Below are 22218 nucleotides of genomic sequence, written 5' to 3' on the forward strand. Positions count from 1 at the left end.
ACCACTACACAGCAGAATGCGTCTGGAAAGAGAAATTCTTTGCCTTAGGATCGTATAATGCTCCCATCAATGTGTTGTTGCAGTCATGATGCTTAATGAAAAAAGCACTGCCCCTGGAGCTGGAAAACAGGGACAGTCTCTGAACTTTTAACCTGTCTGAACCTATTCCCTCTAGGTGGCTAAGATGAGGTGATGTGAAAGCAGTTTGTACAAAGTAAGAGCACTAGTTAAAGTATAATGCTAATATTAATTATTACTAAGATCTTTTGATTTCTTGTAGTGAGGAGATTGTGGACTGCCTAATATATTTCATCAGAAGAGAAGGCTGGAGAATTAAAGCAGATGCAGCAAAAAGCAGAAACTGACTTCAAAAAAAACCCTCTCAGTAGAGAAAGTGATGTTAGATTCCTGTTGCAAAGGATCTAATGCCAGTTAAATTCTCTTTTGCTTTCTTGATAAAACAGGAGAATTGAGAATTAAATGAAAAGGTAATCCTTTTAAAGACCTCAGAAGATGGATCTGTTTGTTTCAATCTGCTTTTGAGGTAAGCTGCTATAAAAGAGATACTTGTGGTGTTATTGTCCTCAGTGCAGTAGCATAATAAAGAAATGCAGAACCATCTGCTTTGTAACTAATGTTAATTTTATTAAGGGTATAAATTTGGGGTCTTTCTTGTATTTGACTTTCTATTCCTCCCATTTTAAATTATCACTTTAGACAACTAAGGGCTTATTGAAAGTATTCAAAGTTTGTGTCCATGGCTGAGCATGGTGGCTCACGCCTGTAATCCCACCACTTTGTGAAACCGAGGTGGGAGGATCACTTGAGCCCAGGAGTTCAAGACCAGCCTGGGCAACATAGTGAGACTCCCATTTCTACCAAAACATAATAAGTTAGCCGGGCATGACGGCACACACTTGTAGTCCCAGCTACTCCAGAGGCTGAGCTGAGAGGATCGCTTGAGCCCAGGAGGTCAAGGCTGCAGAAAGCCATGGTCACACCACTGTACTCCAACCTAGGCAACAGAGTGAGACCCTGTCTTTAAAAAAAAAAAAAAAATATATATATATATATATATATAAAAAATAAAGCATAGGTTCATTTTAATGTCAATAAATATAAATTCAAAAATAATTTTATTAGGTTTTACTTTTCTTTTATTAGGTTGTTTGCTATGTCTTTGGCTGATCTAACAAAAACAAATATAGATGAGCATTTCTCCAGTGTGGCATCAGAAAACAATAGGAGGTCTGCAGAATGCAAGAGAAGCCCAGGCACAAGCGATTTTTCACAGAACAGTAATGCTTCCAATAAGAGTGTTGATTATAGCAGATCTGAGTGCTCCTGTGGAAGTTTAAGTTCTCAGTATGATTATTCAGAAGACTTTCTCTGTGATTGTTCAGAAAAGGCTATTAATAGAAATTATTTAAAGCAGACTGTGGTAAAAGAAAAGGAGAAGAAAAAGTATAATGTTTCTAAAATCTCCCAATCTAAAGGTAAGGAGTAAAATTTCCCAAGCAAGACCAAATTTCTGTCATAATGATGTTATTTTACTGCACTAGTGTTTGAAGTGGTTCATACTCAGTTTTATTGTTTTCCCATATTGTAAATGTGTATTATAGGTGAACTTTTATAGAAGAAATTAGGAAATAGAGAAATTAAGAATAATTATAAAATAACAGAAAGGCTTCAAATGTAAAGCCTATCCCCTTCATGGCTTACCCTACTGGATCCTACTAGTGAGGTTAGTTCTGTTTTTAGTTAACAGGTGGCCTTGTTACACAGTACCACAATACTTGGATTTCACTGGCTTCTTGCCTTTCATCTCAGCTGAAGTATCAGTGTTTGAATCACCAGTGAAATGTAAGTATCTGTCTCAGCATCCCAAGAGGATGGTCTTCAAGTCTGGTGAGGCATATTGGCAAAGAGCATCTTTTGAAACAGAGATGGTTCAAAAGGCTGTTAATAATGTCATTTCTTTGTAGATTTTTTTTTTTTTTTGAGACAGAGTCTTGCTCTTTGTCACCCAGGCTGGAGTGCAGTGGCGCGATCTCAGCTCACTGCAAGCTCTGCCTCCCGGGTTCACGCCATTCTCCTGCCTCAGCCTCCTGAGTAGCTGGGACTACAGGCACCTGCCACCACACCCGGCTAATTTTTTTGTATTTTTTTGTAGAGAAGGGGGTTTCACCATGTTAGCCAGGATGGTCTCGATCTCCTGACCTCGTGATCCACCTGCCTCGGCCTCTGAAAGTGCTGGGATTACAGGCGTGAGCCACCGCGCCCGGCTCTTTGTAGATTTTTTAAGTACCAACTCTATCAACTCCCAGCTGTCCAAATTGGAATTAGCTTGTGTTATCTTTGATCTCCTTTCTTCCTCCTTCCCTGCCCAGACTGTAATTCCTTCCTCCCATTTTAGGCAATCTTGAGCTCATAAGTATTCCTTATATAGAAATAGCTGGAGCTTTTGTCCATGTTGACCATCAGAGCACTTCAGTCAACAGGTGGACAATAAAGGGCCTGCTGTTTGGGGGGCACATCTGCCACTGTCACGTCCACCCTGCATCTTGCATCCCCAGTCTGCTGTTTCCAGCTGTGTCCAGGACCCTCTGTGCCACTTCTGGAACACCCAGAATCTTCAGTTCCCCTGCCATAGCACAGGGATTCTTTATCTAAGACACATGTCTGTGAACCCCAAGAAATTCTGTGCATTTTTTTGTGTCTATGTGTGTTCATAAACTTTTCTAGAAGGCCCCGTACCTTTCACCAGAGTCTCAAAAGGTTAAATGTTACTTTTCTAGAGAGCTGGGGGTCCTACCTCCACTGGCAAGGCCCAGGGCAGGAAATGAAAAGTCCACTCCTTCTCTCATGCCTGGACTCCATCAAAAATGAACATCATGGTTAGATTCCTCAAACACACAATTCCTTATCCATATTTGAAATTTACAAATCTCCAAAAACCCAACATCTTTCATATCCTTGGCATCAAAGTTGATTTGGCAACAAAAACCTTATTTGAACTAATAGGAAACAGATCTTTACTTATTTCACTTAGTGTGAATAGTCATTATATTTCACTGCAAAAATATAGTTTCATTAAAGGGTGTTGTTCCAGACCCCAATGAGAACTGTGGAAAATACCATATATGTACTCACCTTTAAAACCCACCCCCAAATTCTGAAATAGTTTGGTTCCAAGGGTTTACGGTAAGAGATCTTTAATCTATATACTACATTTTATATTGATCGTAAGCTTTTGTGGGATCATGCAAGAGGGCAGTTGGCATTTATAAGACAAGACAGAAATTGCATTTCGAGTTCTAAGTACCTTATAATTTAGCTTTTTAAAGCTGATTCCTCATTTATTCAACAAATGCTTATTGAGTTCTTTATGCAAGATGCCTGTTTATAAATTGAGAGCAACCTAAATTAATTCAGTTACTTCACAGGAGAGCAGAATTCCAAATTCCATTATCCAGAAGAGTAAAAGGTTTGCCCTTACTTGGGTGTCCTTTTGTATATTAATACTCTGAAATTATTTTAAATAAATCTTGCATGCATCTTTAACTCAGATTTTTATGTCCCAGGAAACCCTTGCCCAGCGTATGATGAACATAAAATACTAATTGCAACCTCAAGCTTTGTCACAGAACAATAAAGTATTTCCTGATCTTTTTCTTTTATTCCCCAGTTCATGTTTTGCCAGTGTTTGCAGCAGCAAATAATTTCTTCCACCCTGGTGCCATATAATTCTAACCCAAAGCAAAGAGTCTTATTAAGTTTTAGCCAGTACAGCCCCTTCTCAAGCAAATGTTCAATTAAAAGTAGCTCTCTGACCCTAAGGGCAGGTAATGCTGGATGAGGAAGCACCAATAGAGATTCAGAATTCACCAATGAACAGTAACATCAGAGACTATTTTCAATTCCCATCTTAGAAAATTGATGAAAGCAAATTTCATGGCAGAAAGACATTTCATGGGGAAAATTATGAATATGAAATGAGGTCTTCAATTTAATAGAATTTTTGCTTTGGTCAAACATTGGAGATTTACTTAAATCATTGTAAATAGCAAGCAATATAGTTATACAATTTGCTTTTCAAAGATTATCCTTCTTTTCTAGAAAATGCCCTTTCAGAACTCTTTCAGTTACGTATCCTGTTAAAATTGCTTCCTTGATGGATTTTCTTTGTCAATACAATGCCAAAAACATGTCATGGTCATTCAAGACATTAGTAGGCAAAAAAAAAAGAAGTTAACTTACCACATTCAAATGCTTGGAACACCTTTTGCCCTTTTGTCCTTGGTCAGGTATAGGTGGACAACCTAAGGTAGTGTTGAAGAGACACCTTCTCTAGCAGGCTAACAGTGGAAACTACCGAGAACAGGAAGGGGAAAGGCTCCTCCTTTGAACCTCTTCTTCACCCTGGTCCGTGGAGAAAATGGGTTCATCTTTTTTAGGGTAAAATATAGTGTGGACCCCCCACTCCGTATGTCAGAAGCAGAGCTGGAGTGAAGGTGTGGAGGAGCACGGGGATAGAATGGGACGGTGAGACCGAAGGGGACAATGACAGGAGAGGGAACTAGGATGAGGCCAGGAGGGAGAGGAGGAGGAAACAGCATGGACCAAGGAGGACAGGAGAGCTTCTAAAGTAAGGGTTTGAGGAAGAAGTGGGCCTGGGGAGACAGACTGGGAAGGAAGACAGACAGGCCTGTTTGTGGGTGAAGTGAGCATGGGGACATTCTTAGAACTGTTGACAAGAGCATACATCATTATACATAATGTGCAGATGCCGTTTTGGCAACTATGGACTTAAATTTATGTTTGTGGTGAATTAAGTTAACTTGAGTGAATGTTTTAATTCAGTGGTTTAAAACTTAGTTATCTTAAGAATAGTCATTCAGCTAAATCTGCTTCTATTACTTGTGAAACATGATTGAAATTATAAATTATACCATTCTTATGTGTGGGTTAGGATAATGAGATATAAAATCATTAAGGATTACACCCTATTCCAGTTTTCCATAGCCTTTATAGTTATACAAGTATGCGTGATGGATACAGTATGAATTTGTTACATACCCCTCAAATGCAAGTGGTGTACTTACCCTTCTGAAGCCAACAAACCTGGCTTGTCCTCCCTGCCCACTCACTAGGGTAGACAGGAAAGTCAATCTCAGACACGTTTGGGGAATAAGGGAATATGAGGGGGCAGGGACATGGAAAGGGCCTTACACAAAGAAGAATACTGGGGGAGGAGCCTCTGCCCTTCATTTTTACCACTTACATGTTCCTTGTCCAAGCCATATGATCTTTAAAAGGCCAGCACCTCCCCTTTCCAACGCATCCATGCCCTCTGTGCACTTCTTGACTCCTGGGGCCTTGGCCAGAGCTCCTGTGGCCATGGCGTTTAGTCCCTTAGCACCCTCTCATGCCTCTGCCCTCCCGTCACTTGAGCATGGCATGAGAGGGGAATATAAGCCTCCAGTGCCTGTGGAGCCCATCACGCATCCTTCTCATCTCAGTGAAATCCCTCTCTCCTCCAGGGTCAGAGCACCTAAGAGCTGGAAGATATTACAAGTTGGGGGTCAGGTTCAGTCATGCTGGCCATAGTGTAGAACATGTCAGTCCTCGCCCACCCCTATTTTAAACCAGCCTGATCCATATGGCCTGGGTCTAGAGCTTCCCTAGCCAGTGCCCAGAGTATTAAAATGTACGGCCTCAACAAAACCACAGACACCTCTTTACAGGCCTTCTAGTAGATGTCCTAGAGGCTGGCCTGCTCTGCTTTCCACTTAGTGTGCTCAGAAGCCTATTCTAAAATACTTAATACTCAGCCATAGCCCCTACTAAACCATGGGAAAATAAATACACTTGAAGGCATAATTGCAAAGACAGGCCACCAGTTATTGATGTGATACTGTGTTGTATAATCTATGAGTTCTTTCATAGTTATGATTCAAATGCTTTATCCCCAGAAAGCATGCTTTGGCTCCCTTGGTTCATTGTTTCTGTCACAGGTAGAATTGTCTTTCCCACCACCTGGAGCAGACATATTAAGCCACATCTCAGATGTGTCCACACTTGGACCAGTAGTTTAAGGTTAGGACTTCGGTGACATTGGCCACTAAGTGTCCTTCTCTCTCCAGAATGAGGATCAGACATTTTTAGAGTTTAGAATCCAGTTTCAATTTCTCCTTCTCCGAATCTAGATATATGAATATGTACACTTGCACACCACATATATATTTACATACACAGGTGCACGCATACATATACCTCTATATCCTACAAATGCACACACCTGTGGGGCACTAGCATAGGCACATAGACAGTGGGCTCTGTCTCACCACTTCCTAGCTGTGTGCTCATTGACAAGGGACATCCCGAAGCTTCAGTATGTTTATCTTTAAAATGGGATAATAGTACAGTGATTTACACATGTATTTAACATACTCAAATTCAATTAGGTAAGCTTGGTGCTAACTGTGATAATTTTTAGAGACTTTTTGTTTAAGATAGACCCCTGAACAGATGCCAGTTACTTCATTTGGTGCCCAACCAAAGTAACAGCAAAAATTAACTGTTGGATTTATTGAGAGATGGAAAATCGGTATCTGTATAAATAGATAGACTCTTAGATGCAATTTGATGACCTTTTGAGGGTCATTTTGAATATATAAGTTCTTTACATTGGGCTCTCATGTTACACTCTAATTACCCATAACATACTGTTGAAAGGATTACATCAGATAATCTACAGAAAGCATTTAGTTTAATGCCTGACATATGATAAGCACTTAGTAAATTTCAGCTATTGTCATGGGGTTTGTTTGTTTGTTTGTTTTTGAGACAGGGTCTCACTTTGTCACCCAGGCTGGAATGCAGTGGTGCAATCATAGCTCACTGCAGCCCCAAACTCCTGGGCTCAAGGGATCCTCCCGCCAAGGCTTCCTGAGGAGCTAGGACTATAGGGATGTGCCACCACGTTAGGCTACTTTTCAAAATTTTGTAGGGGCCGGGCACAGTGGCTCCCGCCTGTAATCCCAGCACTTTGGGAGGCCAAGGAGGGTGGATCACTTGAGGGTCAGGAGTTGGAGACCAGCCTGGCCACCATGGTGAAACTCCGTCTCTACTAAAAATACAAAAATTAGCAGGGCATAGTGGCAGATGCCTGTAATCCCAGCTACTCGGGAGGCTGAGGCAGGAGAATCGCTTGAACCCAGGATGCAGAGGTTGCAGTGAGCCAAGGTTGCGCCACTACACTCCAGACTGGGCAACAGAGGGAGACTCCGTCTCAAAAAAAAATAAACATTAAAAAAAATTTTGTTGTAGAGATGGGATCTTACTCTGTTGATCAGGCTGGTCTCAAACTCCTGTCCTCAAGCAGTCCTCCCACTGCAGCCTCCCGAAGTGCAGAGATTACAGACATGAGCCACTGCACCTGGCCTATTATCACAGCTTTTAGTCTAGCTGTTATAATAGAAATCTAAGTACAGATTTTAGAGTCAAAGAAGACCTGGTTTTCAATCCATTCTGTGTCACTTCGTGGCTATGTAACCTTGGACAAATGACATAAAATCTCCAGCTATAAAATATATTACAACTGATCTTAAAGAATTGTATTAAATGAGATAGTTATATATAACGTACCTAGCCTAAAGCATGGGTATTCATTAAATGTTAGTTTTTTCCCCTTCTAGTTACACTTATGCTTGTGTGTATGTGTGTGGTGTGTGTGCATGGGGGCATGGGAGGGAGATTATGCATATGTGCATATTTGCATATCTTTATATATTACTAGTAATAAACTGGATTATCTGCTTACACAGGCCAGAAGGAAATCTCAGTTGAAAAAAAGCACACCTGGAATGCATCACTCTTTAATTCTCAAATCCATATGATTGCCCAAGGAAGAGATGCTATGGCTCATCGAATACTCTCAGCAAGGCTTCATAAAATTAAAGGACTGAAAAATGAATTAGCTGATATACATCATAAATTGGAAGCCATCCTTACAGAAAACCAATTTTTGAAACAACTTCAGCTTAGGCATTTGAAAGCTATAGGAAAATATGAGAATTCACAAAATAATCTACCTCAAATTATGGCTAAACATCAGAATGAAGTAAAAAATTTAAGGCAACTACTTAGGATATCCCAGGAAAAGGAAAGAACTGTATCCAGGAAACTTAGAGAAACTGACAGCCAGTTACTGAAGACTAAAGATACCTTGCAGGCACTGCAGAAACTTTCTGAAGACAAAAACCTTGCAGAAAGGGAAGAACTCACTCATAAATTATCTATTATCACAACAAAAATGGACGCAAATGACAAAAAAATACAGGTCTGTATTTCAGGGGCCCAGACAGTTTAAGATTCCAAAGTTAATAGAGAGAGGGTGTGAATTAATCATGGATGCGCCCCCTCTGTAACAAAGCATTACTAACTGCTTCGCTTGGCGTGCTACACTAAATAATTATGTTGTCTAATAGAGGGCACGGAAAGGGAGTGGTTTGAAGGAAAAACAGAAGCAGCTCAAACTAGAAATGTTCATCTGTTGCAGTGCACAAGAGTTCACTCTGTGGCTGGACTGGTTTATCTAGAAATGACCATTGCACAGGCATTCACTCTGTGGCTGGGCTAGTTTATGCGGAAATGACCATTGCACACAAGTTCACTCTGTGGCTGGGCTAGTTTATCTGGAAATGACCGGTACACAAGCGTTCACTCTGTGGCTGGGCTAGTTTATCTGGAAATGACCAGTACACAAGCGTTCACTCTGTGGCTGGGCTAGTTTATCTGGAAATGACCAGTGCACATGAGTTCACTCTGTGGCTGGGCTGGTTTATCTGGAAATGACCATTCTCTAAGAGAGTACAGCTGCAGTGCTAAGGGACTTTTTCCCTGTGCTAAAAGATTGCATTGTGTTATGTGAAACCTCTCTTTGAAGTCAACCCTCTACCTTAAACTGTTGATTAAAAGGCTACTTCCCTAAAAACCTCAGTGCATCCGTTCAGTGCCTTTTGTATTCTCCCTCACCATTTTGGCCAGGCATTACCACACAGACATTTGTAGTTATTTTCAAAATATCAGTTTTTCCCAGATCATGTTCCTGGTAGTAGGGAAGGAAAAGGAATTAAAATAATTAAACAGATGACTGGATTGATTTTCCTCAACAGCACATGGTTGTCAAATGCCTGGGGATTTCATTATAAGGGATGACTTGGGAGAAGGCATTGATACTATATTAAGAATTCTCCTGCATATCTTACATTAGCTAGTTTGAGTCTGTATGGACATAAACATAAATAGAATTAATTTAGGATTTAATTCTGTAATATTTGATGCTGAAACACAAGTATTTTCTATGATCTTGAAGTAAGTAAATATCAGGTTCATTTCCTCCACGTTTTTATCTCAGTTATTTCTTCTGTTGTTAAAATTCTCTATTTTCCAATAAATTTTTTTTCACATGAAATTGATATGTGATCTACAGAAAATAATAAGCAACCTCATTTTTCACTCTTGTATACCAAAGTGATATTATTGGGCCTTTTAGGTAATATTGTATTCATCTTAGCCTATGTCTGTCATGCAAAAGCAAATCTATTTTTATATATGTATCTAAATAGTTCATGTTTTTATATCTATACATAAAACCAAAACAAATTCCATGACTATTTTCTTTGATACAAAAAGCACTTACCAAGTATGAGAAATTTCTGTTTGGTTGTAGGCATTTAGTGGAGGAAAACTGTTTTGTGGACCAAAACATGTTATTTCTTTAACATTAATGTTTTAGGAAGTGGTATTTTTAGTGATTCTTTCCCCTTTTAGCTTTCCATGTCTTCCACTTTTCCTGTTTGGGAAAGTACTGCTGTTATAATTTAGGAGGAGGTCCTACTTTATGTTAAAACAAAGAAAAATGGTCCTTTTGGTAAGCTTTCTGTCAAGTCCAGATCTAACAATTCTCCAATAAAATAGTTGTCATTCCAGAGAGCAGATGAATATGTTTATGGATGGTTATTGAGTTAAATCAGTCATTTCATTGTCTTATAGTCCATCAGTGTGGATGGATGTGGTGGTTTGAGTCCCTTTTATAATATTCAGTTTCTGTTGTCTGGGAATGCCCATCCATGATGTCTACTGATTTTCTGGATCTGGTCAGAATTTTTAAATCGGGCAGGGCACAGTGGCCTCACGCCTGTAATCCCAGCACTTTGGGAGGCCAAGGTGGGCCAGGAGTTTGAGACCAGCCTGGCCAACACAGCAAAACCCTGTCTCTACTAAAAATACAAAAATTATCCAGGCGTGGTGGTATGCATCTGTAAACCCAGCTACCCAGGGGCTGAGGCAGGAGAATCACTTGAACCCAGGAGATGGAGGTCGCAGTGAGCCTAGATCGCACCACTGCATTCCAGCCTGGGCAATAGAGTGAGACTCCAACTTAGAAAAAAAAAAAAAATTTTAAATCAAATTTTAGAGTATGTAAAAAACAGGCTCAAAACGTGATATTTGTTCGCTAGAGCTGGGATCTGGGATTTGGGGGCTTTCGGTTATACTTCATTCTAATATATGTCCCCTATATAAGCCATTCACTAAAATTGTATTGAAGATGTGCACTTTTCATAAATGTAGTTAGTGCCATGATAATTGAAGTTTTTAATATACTAACTTGGTTGCAGAATAGTTATAATATATACTGTTTTCAGAGCTTGGAAAAACAACTGAGGTTGAACAGCAGAGCCTTTAGCCGGCAGCTGGCTATTGAGACTCGGAAGACTTTAGCAGCTCAAACAGCTACCAAGACTCTGCAGGTGGAAGTAAAACACCTTCAACAAAAACTTAAGGTATTTCTCTTAAAACAAAATGTAAGAATGAAATCCTGTTTCCCAAAATATATGAGCTATTTATGTCTATTATATCTTTAAGTGATTTTTTATTTTACATACATATATAAGGCTCCTCTCCCCTTTGCAGGGGGCCTGGGCCCCCATCCACAGTTCTGTTTATCTTTTTTTTTTTTTTTTTTTTTTTGAGATAGAGTCTTGCTTTGTCACCCAGGCTGGAGTGCAGTGGCATGATCTCGGCTCACTGCAGCCTCCGCCTCCCAGGTTCAAGTGATTCTCTTATCTCAACCTCCTGAGTAGCTGGGAGTACAGGCATGCAACACCACGCTTGGCTAATTTTTGTTATTTTTAGTAGAGATGGGCTTTCACTGTGTTGGCCAGGCTGGTCTTGAACTCCTGGGCTCAAGTGATCTGCCTGCCTTGGTCTCCCATAGTGCTGGGATTACAGGTGTGAGCCACTGCACCTGGCCTAAATTATGTAACTTCATGAATATCTCAGATATTTTCTCTACAATCATATGAACAGATAGAGGATCTGCAGTTATTAGAATGAGTTAACAGCTTGGTGAATGTGTACTGTGATTAGAAAAATATAAACTCTATTCATTAACAAGGCTTGTTACCATTCTTATTTCATCACATTAAGTAATATAGCGTTTGTTAACATTTTAATGTAACTCAAAATTAACGTTTAAAAACATATAATGTTTAAGATAAATTTTAATGACTCATAAATTTATCTTAGTTTTACTTACAAATGTGTTTGAAAAACTGTCTTTTAAAAATATGTATACTGCTTTAAAAATAAGAATTTTTAAAATATTTTGTCAAGCTTTTTGCTATCTTTCTGCCTTCAAGATTGGTAAAATATCCAACAATTTAGATAAGATGCTTAAGAAACACGCTGTTGGCCGGGCGCGGTGGCTCACGCTTGTAATCCCAGCACTTTGGGAGGCCGAGGCGGGCGGATCACGAGGTCAGGAGATCGAGACCACGGTGAAACCCCGTCTCTACTAAAAAATACAAAAAAAAAAAAAAATTAGCCGGGCGCGGTGGCGGGCGCCTGTAGTCCCAGCTACTCGGAGGCTGAGGCAGGAGAATGGCGTGAACCCGGGAGGCGGAGCTTGCAGTGAGCCGAGATTGCGCCACTGCACTCCAGCCCGGGCGACAGAGCGAGACTCTGTCTCAAAAAAAAAAAAAAAAAAAAGAAACACGCTGTTTCAAGCCTCAACTAATAAATCTTAAGCTTGATTCTTTAAGACAAGGATCTTTAACTTTTTTTATTTTTAAGGAAAGCAAAAATGAGCTCTTTTAGGCCTCTTTTACAGGGCACTAATCCCATTTACAAGGATTCTGCCCTTGTGACCTAATCACCTCCCAAAAGGCCCACGTCGTAAAAGTATCACTATGGGGGCTAGGATATTAACATAAGAAATTTAGCACCATATCAATAATTTCCCTTTCTTTCCTTTTTTTTTTTTTTTTTTTTTTGAGACAGGGTCTTGCTCTGTTGCCCAGACTAGAATGCAGTGGCACCATCATGGCTCACTGCAGCCTCAAACTCCTGGGCTAAAGCGATCTTCCCACCTTGGCCTCCCAAGTAGCTGGAATCACAGGTACATGCCACCATACCCAGCTAATTTTTAAAATTTTTGTAGAGACGGGTTCTTGCTGTGTTGCCCAGGCTGGTCTCAAACTCCTGGGCTCAAGCAATCCTCCTGCCTTGGCCTCCCAAAGTGTTAGGATTACAGGTGTGAGTCACCACACCCAGCCTGATCTTTAACTTTTTTATGACAAGTAGGCAATTTAGATTTCCCAGGAGCCTTGAGATCACTCAGAGACAGAAGAAGAATAGTGGGGGGCGAGGAGTTGGGGCGGAGCTGGACGAGTTGGATAATTCATCTGATGAATTATGTTGGTATCATTGAGAACTGGGATTTGGAGGATGAAAGAAAGAAAATATTCCCTTTGTAAAGAAGAAAAAAGAGTTCTTTTCCTTTTTTCTGTGGAGTTCCAGGAAACTTCAAAAAGAATACACAGAACATAGGCATGGCTATTGCAGCTAGCTGAGAAATCTAACAGAAGAGACTTCAAGATCCCCTGGTCACAGCAAACACACACACATATGGAGACACAATTGGGGAATTTTAAAATAAATTTTGTGCTTCCTCATGCAGACATATGAATATGAATAATATGCAGCCATTAAAAAACCACTTCTGGCCAGGCATGGTGGCTCACACCTGTAATCCCAGCACTTTGGGAGGCCGAGGCGGGCGGATCACCTGAGGTTGGGAGTTCGAGACCAGCCTGACCAACATGGTGAAACCCCGTCTCTACTAAAAATACAAAAATTAGCTTGGCATGGTGATGCATGCCTGTAATCCCATTATCGGGAGGCTGAAGCAGGAGAATTGCTTGAACCTAGGAGGCGGAGTTTGCAGTGAGCCAAGATTGTGCCACTGCACTCCACCCTGGGTGACAGAGTGAGGCCCCATCTCAAAAAAATTAAAAAGTAAAATAAAATAAAAATAACCATTTTTAACAGAGAAATGCTTAATACTTAATGAAATGCTTAATGAAAAGATAGAAAATTCCATATACAGTAAGATCCAAATTTATTTTTAAAAAGAAAATTAAATGTACCTCCACACAATGGATATCTATATATCTGTAAACAGCAATGAAGAATCTTGAGGTACTACTATGGAATAATCTCTAGGATACACTGGTAAGTGAAGAAAGGAAGGCAGACGAACTGTAATATCCTTGATATGGTTTGGCTGTGTCCCCACCCAAATCTCATCTTGCATTGTAGCTCCCACAATTCCCACATGTCACGGGAGGGACCCAGTGGGAGGTAATTAGATCATAGGGGCAGGTCTTTCCCGTGCTGTTCTTGTGATAGTGAATAAGTCTCACGAGATCTGATGGTTTTATAAAAAGAAACTGGGCGCGGTGGCTAACACCTGTAATCCCAGCACTTTGGGAGGCCAAGGCGGGCAGATCACGAGGTCAGGAGATCAAGACAGTCCTGGCAAACACAGTGAAACCCCGTCTCTACTAAAAAATACAAAAAATTAACCAGGCATGGTGGGGGGCGCCTGTAGTCCCAGCTACTTGGGAGGCTGAGGCAGGAGAATGGTGTGAACTCGGGAGGCGGAGCTTGCAGTGAGTGGAGATCACACCATCGCACTCCAGCCTGGGGGACAGAGCAAGACTCCATCTCAAAAAAAAATAAAAAATAAAAAAATTAAATAAATATATAAAAAGAAGCTCCCTTGCACAAGTCCTCTGTTGCTCACTGCCACGTAAGAAGTCCCTTTGCTCTTCCTTTGTCTTCAACCATGATTGTGAGGCCTCCCCAGCCATGTGGAACTGTGAGTCCATTAAACCTCTGTCCCTTATAAATTACCTAGTCTCAGTTATGTCTTTATCAGCAGCCTGAAAAAGGACTAATACAATCCTATTTAAGATAAAGGAAGCAATAGAAATATATCCACATATTTGCCTACATTTAAAAAAGAAACCAGTAATAGGATAACAGCAGAAAAAGAGAGAATAGAGTAGAAAGGACAGCTCTAGAACCTACATTTCATGAATATCTTTGTGGAACCAAGAAAATATTTCCATAAGTATGAAGCAGAATTAAATGTAAGAAAAATTAAAAAGCAGCTGGGTATGGTGGCTCATGCCTGTAATCCCAGCACTTTGGGAGGTCGAGGTGGGTGGATCACCTGAGGTCAGGAGTTCAAGACCAGCCTGGCCAACATGGTGAAACCCCATCTCTACAAAAATACAAAAATAAAAAAAGTAGCCAGGTGTGGTGGTGTGCGCCTGTAATCCCAGCTACTCAGGAGGCTGGGGCAGGAGAAATGCTTGAACCCAGGAGGCAGAGGTTGCAGTGAGCTAAGATCGTGCCATTGCACTCCAGCCTGGGCGACAGAGCGAGACTCTGTCTCAAAAATAAAAAGCTATCCCTAAATATCCGAAGAAAAATGCAGATGAACCCAAATGTGTATACAGTTAGCCCTTTGTAACCGTGGGATGCAGAACCTGCGGACAGGGAACGCTGACTGTATCCTATTGGTGGCACAAAGCCACAGAAGGAAGCCATTCCAAGTGACTTAAAACACATGTCATTGCATATGGCCAGTGAGATACACTGTAAGGACACAAATAACTTTACAAAAAAATCTTACACTGTTTAGTAATGATATAGTTGGTAATGATGTTGATGTTGTTGTTTTGAGAATGTTGTGTATATCTTACGGGATAAAGCTCCTGATAGATTATGGTGTTGTCATTGAGAACTGAGATTTGGGGGATAGACAAAAAAAAAATACAGAAGTAAGATAGAGTAAAATAAAAATCCTATAGTCCTGATTTTGATCTAAAGTAAAAGTGTACAATATTCTCAGAGTAACCAGGAGCAATGAATACGCCCAGCACCCAGATTATGGTCTGTAAGTTCCATATCCCACTGAAACAAACCAAGGATCCCTAAAAAAATTCTAGGTCTGGTGCAGGAAATACACTAGATGAGCCTGGAACATATTGTCATACAAAAGCAAAGAAACTATTAAGGACCATTAGGGTAGTATCAAAAGGACTCAGGCCCATCTAGAATAGATTCTTACTGGCCAAAGATGGGGATATTTGAGGATCAATAAAGATAACTGCCCGGATTAAAACTTATCAAATGAATCCGCAGTTCATAATGATACTTAAAAAACTAAACACCTCAGCGATGAGTCACTTGTGGAGGATACTAGGGAACAGCATGCTGTCTTGAAGACTGGTCAGTAGAGGACAAGAAGCAAACATTTTTACCTTTCCTGTATGAACAACTCCTCAGAGTAACCAAATCATCTGTTAGGGGGTAAGATCCTCCTTATAAAAGCATTCCACTCAACAATGAAGAAGGAATGACAGGATTAGAATTACCACTATTTTGGAAACTCCTAATGAATTAGTGGCTCTAATCAATGATCATCAGTGGCTCCTAGTATCACAAAAGAGATATGCACTTCCTGACAGAGGTACACACCACCACCTACTCATGCCAACAAACCGAACCTAAACCTAGTTACAGACTGGGCTCTACCTACCAATTGAAAAAAGAAGAGGGGAGAGGAACATGCTCAGGATGGGATGCAGTCAGCAGCGTGACACTGTAGGAAGCTGCATTACAGATACCCCCATTTCTACGATTAAGTAGCAAAGCAGAAAAAATAAGAGGTGAGAGTGAGAATCTACAGATTAAAAGACAGTAAGAGATATATTAATCAGTCGCAGTGTTTTGAACCTTGTTTAGATTCTAATTCAAACAAACCTTTTAAAAATTATAGAAAATGGGGAAAATGTTAAACAAACTGGATATTTGATTATGTGAAGGAATTATTGACTGGGGGAAGTGGAATGAAGATACTGCAGTTAGGTTTTAAAAGGGATACCCTTTTTTGCTACAGATACTGAAATAAATTATTAGAGGTCTAGATTTGCTTCAAATAAGCCAGGGCTGGGGAGTGGGGTCAGAGAGAGTGGGAAACAGGACATGAGTTGTTCATTAGTGAAGCCGGTTCATGGGCTCATGGAGGTTTACTGTCCTATTCTACTTTTTTATATATATATATTTTAATTTGTATAATAAAGTTTCAAAGAGAAAAGTGCTTTTGAAATTACATATTTTATGCATTTTTAAAAGAGTTTCTACTCTTCTTGATGGCTAGATCAAGAAGGTGGCCTGAACACATGCTTTTTGTCCCTCCCTGCCAAAGCCCCATGGAAGTGACAGAAAATGTATTTTTGAAATAACACCCCAAACCAGGCATGGTGGCCTACATCATTTTTGGGGAAGTTGAGGCAGAAGGATCTTTTGAGCCCAAGAAGTCAAGACCAGCCAAGGCAACAGAACAAAGCCTGTCTCTACAAAACAATTTAGAAATTATCTGGGCATGGTGGCACAAGCCTGTAATCCCAGCTACTCCAGAGGCTGAGGCAGAAGGATCTCTTGAGCCCAGGAGTTGGAGGCTTTAGTGATGGCGCCACTGCACTCCAGACTGGGCAACAGAGAGAGACTCTTGTCTCTAAAAATAAATAAAATAATCCAGAATCCCAGAAAGGATACCGAAACTACCAGATCTAACAAAGAATTTCTGGAAGATAAAAAGGGGTTTTTCTTTTTTGTAGATTACTGAAACTAAACATAGACAATCACAAACTAAAATATGCACAGATACACACACACACACACACACACACACACACACACACAGAGAGAGTGAGAGAGAGAGAGAAACCAGACAGATGCAATACTGCCTTTTATGACCTAGCCTTGGCAGCCACGCAGCATCACTTCTACCTCACAGCATTTGTCAGGGCGGTCCTAGGCAGTTCAAGCAGTGAACTCCACCTCTTGGTAGGGAGTCACAAGGTTCTTGAAGAGCATATAGGACTAGAAATCTTGTCGTGGGAATTCTAGGAAAATACAGTCTGCCACATTAACGAAAGTCATTGTTTGAGCTTGGAAGAGTCTGGTCCCAAAGATCAAAAGTTCTGTTTCTTTACTTTGAAACTCATTTTCAAAGTCATCCCACGCCAAGTTCTAGGCCCACTTCTGCAGTATGAGCCAAAGTAAGAAGAGGGATGTCAGCCTTCCACAGCTCCCACGTGAGGTACTGCCACCCGTCTTACACCCAGGCTACAGTCACACTCCTGCATTAAGACACTGCTTTCTATCTAAGTTCTGGAAGCCATCAATGCTGACCTTAATATGATTGCACACCATGACCCAACTTCCCATTTAACTCTTACTTGATACCCTTTGCGCTTGTGGGGAGTCTTTGCACTGAGTATTCCACGAGCATTCCATGAACATTCCCAGCCACGGATTATCTTCTTGTTTCCCTTGACTGATTGAACCCAGCCACACAAGTATCCCGGGTTGTGTTCCAAATGGGCTGTGTTAGACTTCTGGCCCCGCTCTGTCGTGGTGCCCAACCTGAAGCTCTGCTCCAAGCCGCAAGGAGGACTGTCCTCCAGGTTGCTTCCTTATGACCCCCGCTGCCCCTGTCGCGGCCGCTTGTTGTTCTGTTGCTCTGCCTCCTTCCTGCTCTCAGTTGCTGACCTCCAAGTGTCCAGACCAAATCAAAAGATAGAATTGAATTTTTCAGGTAATCAAAATTTGTCCCTGTAAATATGAAAATGTTTCTTAACCAGTGTGGAATGGAAAATCATTCTAAAATGTTATACATAATATCCTTCATCTGAAAGCTATTATCCAGAATATACCTGATCAACTTTTCGTGGTGATGAACTGTCAGCATTTACCGTTCTTTTGGCTAAGTGTTACCACAATAAGAAAACAGAAATGAACTGTTGACATTTTTGCCTCCAGAAACTTAAATTGTAGAAAAGATTAATATTCTCATGTTTTATCCCTTTGTGTACCTCTGATAATAAACTAATTTTATGATTCAAATGAGTAGAAAATTTACACTGTACAATTCAGGTACAAAAATATGTCATGTTCTTTATTTTCTGTAACTGAGCCATACTTCCTTATGAGCCCCAGTCCCACAAATTAGGGATGATGATGGCAGTTGGACAAGAAGCAATGGATAAAAGCTCGTCTCAGTCTCTTCTAACTCAAAACAGTCTTATGCTAGGTTGTCTCTTAGACTTGCAGACTTTTTCCTCATCCCTATCTTCTGTCTCAGTGGAGATGGCATTCTGGGCATGAGAGAAAACATACGTGTACTCCTGGTGGAGCGAAAAAGAGGCCTCTGGTCTGTGTTCTGCCCTCTGGCCCCTCTCTAGACCTGGTTCTCCTGACGAGTGACTGGTCTTAAATTCCCAGGACCCTGTCTGATGTGTACTGAATGTGGCTGCTAAAACTCCTGGCCTCTTCTCAGTCTGGTCAAATAAATCTTGGTGATTGTCCCTTGCTGACTGTTGATGCAAATGCTCTGAGATGCATCCTCCATCTGATCCCTGGCTAGATTCTCTATTGCAAAGCCTGTGCTGTGGGAGCACCTGGACCTTTAACCTTAAGGACTCCAGGGCAGGTGCAGCTCCCTCCACAGGTCCCACTCCACAGGTCCCTCCACAGGTTGCAAGGGTAAGGGAAGCACAATCTCTGGCCTAGAGAGCGTATTTAGCCCTTTCTAACTTACACTTGGGCAATACCATATTACTTTAGCTCCATGATGAATGGGGCGGCGGGGGAGGCGCTTTTTAAGGGGCTTGCAATTTTCCTGGACCACGCCAAGCCCTCTTGCACTGAGACTTTCCCGAACCTCAGAGATGTTTCTCACCCCCTGAATATCCCTTGGCCCACAGATTTGACCCTAAGGGGCACAAGGAGACAAGATCTCTCTCTCTCTCCCCGCCCCACCCCCCCGTATGTGTGTGCACATGCACGTCTGTCACACTCTGACATCCCTGGGTTCCTTCCTCCTTACTTCATATATGCCCACCTCTCTTAACCATGGTTGTTACTAAAATTCAATGGTCTTGAGTCCAAAGCCTTTCTTGCCTCCTGGTGTACATGTAAGAAGGAGCATTTGATATTTAATAAAAACCCTTTCTTTGTTCCTCAACAAGTTAAGGTTTCAAAACATCTGTTTTGCCAAGACTCAAAAAAAAAATATGAAATTTAAAACGGAACATGATACCCTTGTTCTAGGCTTTCCCCCCACTGCCCTTGTCTAGATGCAGCCCTGTGTCATAGAACTTTCTATTAGATGGCGGAAATGTTCACCCGTGCCATCCAATACTGTAGTCACTAGTCACACGCAGCTGCTGACCGCTTATTGGAAATACAAATAGTGTGGCTGACGACGTAAATTTTAGTTTTATTTTCATTTAAATGAAATCACAACATACAGCTAGTGGCTACTGTAGTGCACAGTACAGAAGAATATTTCATAAACTTCAAGGCCCACAGGACAGAAGGAAAACAGTGGACAAGCTTACTAAGCTGCAAGGCTCTTCAAAAATACCGTCCCGATCACAATAATGTGTCACTTTGTTTAAAAAGCTAGTACTTTTTGATGTCAGGAATGGCCTATTTCTGTTTCTTCTAAAATCTGCAGATTTTATTCATAGGATACTGAGCTCATTTAAATTGTTTTTAAAAGAAATCAGGGTTGACAAAAGCAAACATTTATAGAAAAATCGGTTTTGTGGTTCTTTTTAGGAAAAGGATCGTGAGCTTGAAATTAAAAACATCTATAGTCATCGAATACTTAAAAATTTACACGACACAGAGGACTATCCAAAAGGTATGTTTTAATTACTTTTGCTCAAAATCTATTTTTAAGTATCTAGTCAGATTTTCCTAATTTATATAGACAAAATAATGGATATTTTCAAAAATCACTTCATTAGGCATTACAATACATTTTGTGATTCTAGAAGAATAATGAGACTGAGATGGTGACATGGCTAGAAAGGAATAGAAATGCTTTCCTGTTCTCCCACCCTCAGCACACCCCTTTATGTCCTTTCTTCAGGTGGAGCAGGAGGATAACTTCAGCTTGAAGCAAAATGTCTGCCAAAAAGTGAACTTTCTAAGTATATCTGTTAGCCAGTGTATGGCTTTTCAAAATGAACTTTATGGAGGTATACTTGACCTCAATAAAATGCATCCATTTTAAGTGTGCACGCAGCTCAGTGGGTTTTGACAGAAGTTTATACCGATGGAGCCACCACCCCAATCAAGATATTGAATATTTCCGCCTCCCCAGGAAGCTTCCTCGTGTCCCCTGCAGTCAGTAGTCCCCTACCTCACCCGAGGCAACCACTGACTTTCCTTTGGTCACAATAGCTTAGTTTGTCTGTTCTAGAATTTCATGTAAGTGGAATCCCACAGCATGAACCCTTTTGTTTCTGGCTTCTTTTGTTTAGCATAGTGTTTTTGAGATTCGTCTATATTGATGCCACTATCATTAGTGTATACCGCTCATTGGTGAAGAGTCTTCTTTCCTTCAAGAGCACGTGCACTGCTTTCCCCCCAAGATCTCCCAGCAACAGATTCAACTCAGAAGTACCATAGGAATACTCACCTCTGTTTTCTTAGAAGAAGTAGCTACATGTTTACTTCCAGATGCAACAACCTCCAATTTCCTTGCCTGCCTTTGTTTGCTTCTGGCTTATAATCTAGAATAATAGAGACGATGAATCAACCAAGGGGTTGTTTAAATGATATAATTTCCTTCACTTTTCAGGGGAAGTGCAGTCTAGATTTAGTGGTCATGCGCTTCAGCACGGACAGTCTAACCACTGATAATCAAGAGCTCTGCCACAGGACAGCTCGGTGGCCTGGCCTCTCACAATTACACGTCTACCTTGCTGAATCCCGTCCACAAAGGACAGCCTTGTCCTCCAGCAGCAACACTGGCTTATCCTAACACCTACTTGTTTTGTACTCTAACACTGTGAGGCCCAAAGTAAGACAAAGCAAGGGCCGTGGAGGGAAAAACAGGAAACTAACAAATGCTATATATAGAGAGAATATTTAGAAAATACTTAGTATACTTCATTATTACATTGCATAAATGTTATTTTATGTTTAAAATCAATATTGCATCCAAATGTAAAATATGTTTCTTACGTATAATCTACCTGTTCTATAGTTTCTTCAACAAAATCAGTCCAAGCAGACAGAAAAAGTTTGCCATTCCCAAGTATGAGAGACCAGGGAACCCAAAAATCAGATGTTCCACCTTTGACAACTAAGGTACAGCAAATTTGGAATCTTGCAGTGTCTAATTCAACATGTCTTACCAAGAATAGCCTACAGTCACTTGTTCTATGTGAAAAGTATTTGTAGTCATTAGAATAAAATGCAATTTTAAGTTTAGACCCCCCAAAATGTGTTTTTGCTGCTTTTCTAAATTACAGGGTAAAAAGGCAACAGGAAACATTGATCATAAAGAAAAATCAACTGAAATAAATCATGAAATTCCTCACTGTGTCAATAAACTACCAAAGCAAGAGGATTCTAAGAGAAAATATGAAGGTAATTTTAACAACTCTTTAAAGTCTATCTTATCTGATTTCTTTAAAATTGTGAATAACTATATGTGTAAATAAAGCACACATAAAACAGCTGGGTGTGGCGGCTCGCACCTGTAATCCCAGCACTTTGGGAGGCCGAGGCAGGCGGATTACCTGAGGTCAAGAGTTTGAGACTAGCCTGGCCAACATGGTGAAACCCTGTCTCTACTAAAAAATGCAAAACATTTTTGCCATGACATGGTGGTATGTGCCTGCAGTCCCAGCTACTCAGGAGGCTGAGGCAGGAAAATCGCTTGGACCCAGGAGGCAGAGGTTGCAGTGAGCCGAGATTGTGCCACTGCCC

General features: G+C 40.8%; 1 protein-coding gene across 6 annotated transcripts in view; it reads left to right on the top strand.

Moving 5' to 3' along the window:
* LCA5L (lebercilin LCA5 like) overlaps positions 1-22218 on the top strand; it is a 36581-nt gene that overhangs the window by 10400 nt on the left and 3963 nt on the right. For 2 of the 6 annotated variants that reach the window (XM_063640590.1, XM_055279723.2), the window contains 8 exons: positions 281-544; positions 1165-1496; positions 1762-1863; positions 7830-8344; positions 10713-10850; positions 20053-20137; positions 21491-21594; positions 21759-21876. In XM_063640590.1, coding sequence (XP_063496660.1) covers positions 1175-1496; positions 1762-1863; positions 7830-8344; positions 10713-10850; positions 20053-20137; positions 21491-21594; positions 21759-21876 — 1384 coding nt within the window. In that variant the 5' untranslated portion in view covers positions 281-544; positions 1165-1174. Of the gene's footprint in view, positions 1-280; positions 545-1143; positions 1497-1761; positions 1864-7829; positions 8375-10712; positions 10851-20052; positions 20138-21490; positions 21595-21758; positions 21877-22218 lie in introns of those variants that run through there. The other 4 variants (XM_063640591.1, XM_063640592.1, XM_055279724.2 and 1 more) reach the window with 4 other exon arrangements.

Source organism: Symphalangus syndactylus, chromosome 5, assembly GCF_028878055.3.
Source record: "Symphalangus syndactylus isolate Jambi chromosome 5, NHGRI_mSymSyn1-v2.1_pri, whole genome shotgun sequence".
In the NCBI taxonomy this organism is placed as follows: Eukaryota; Metazoa; Chordata; class Mammalia; order Primates; family Hylobatidae; genus Symphalangus; species Symphalangus syndactylus.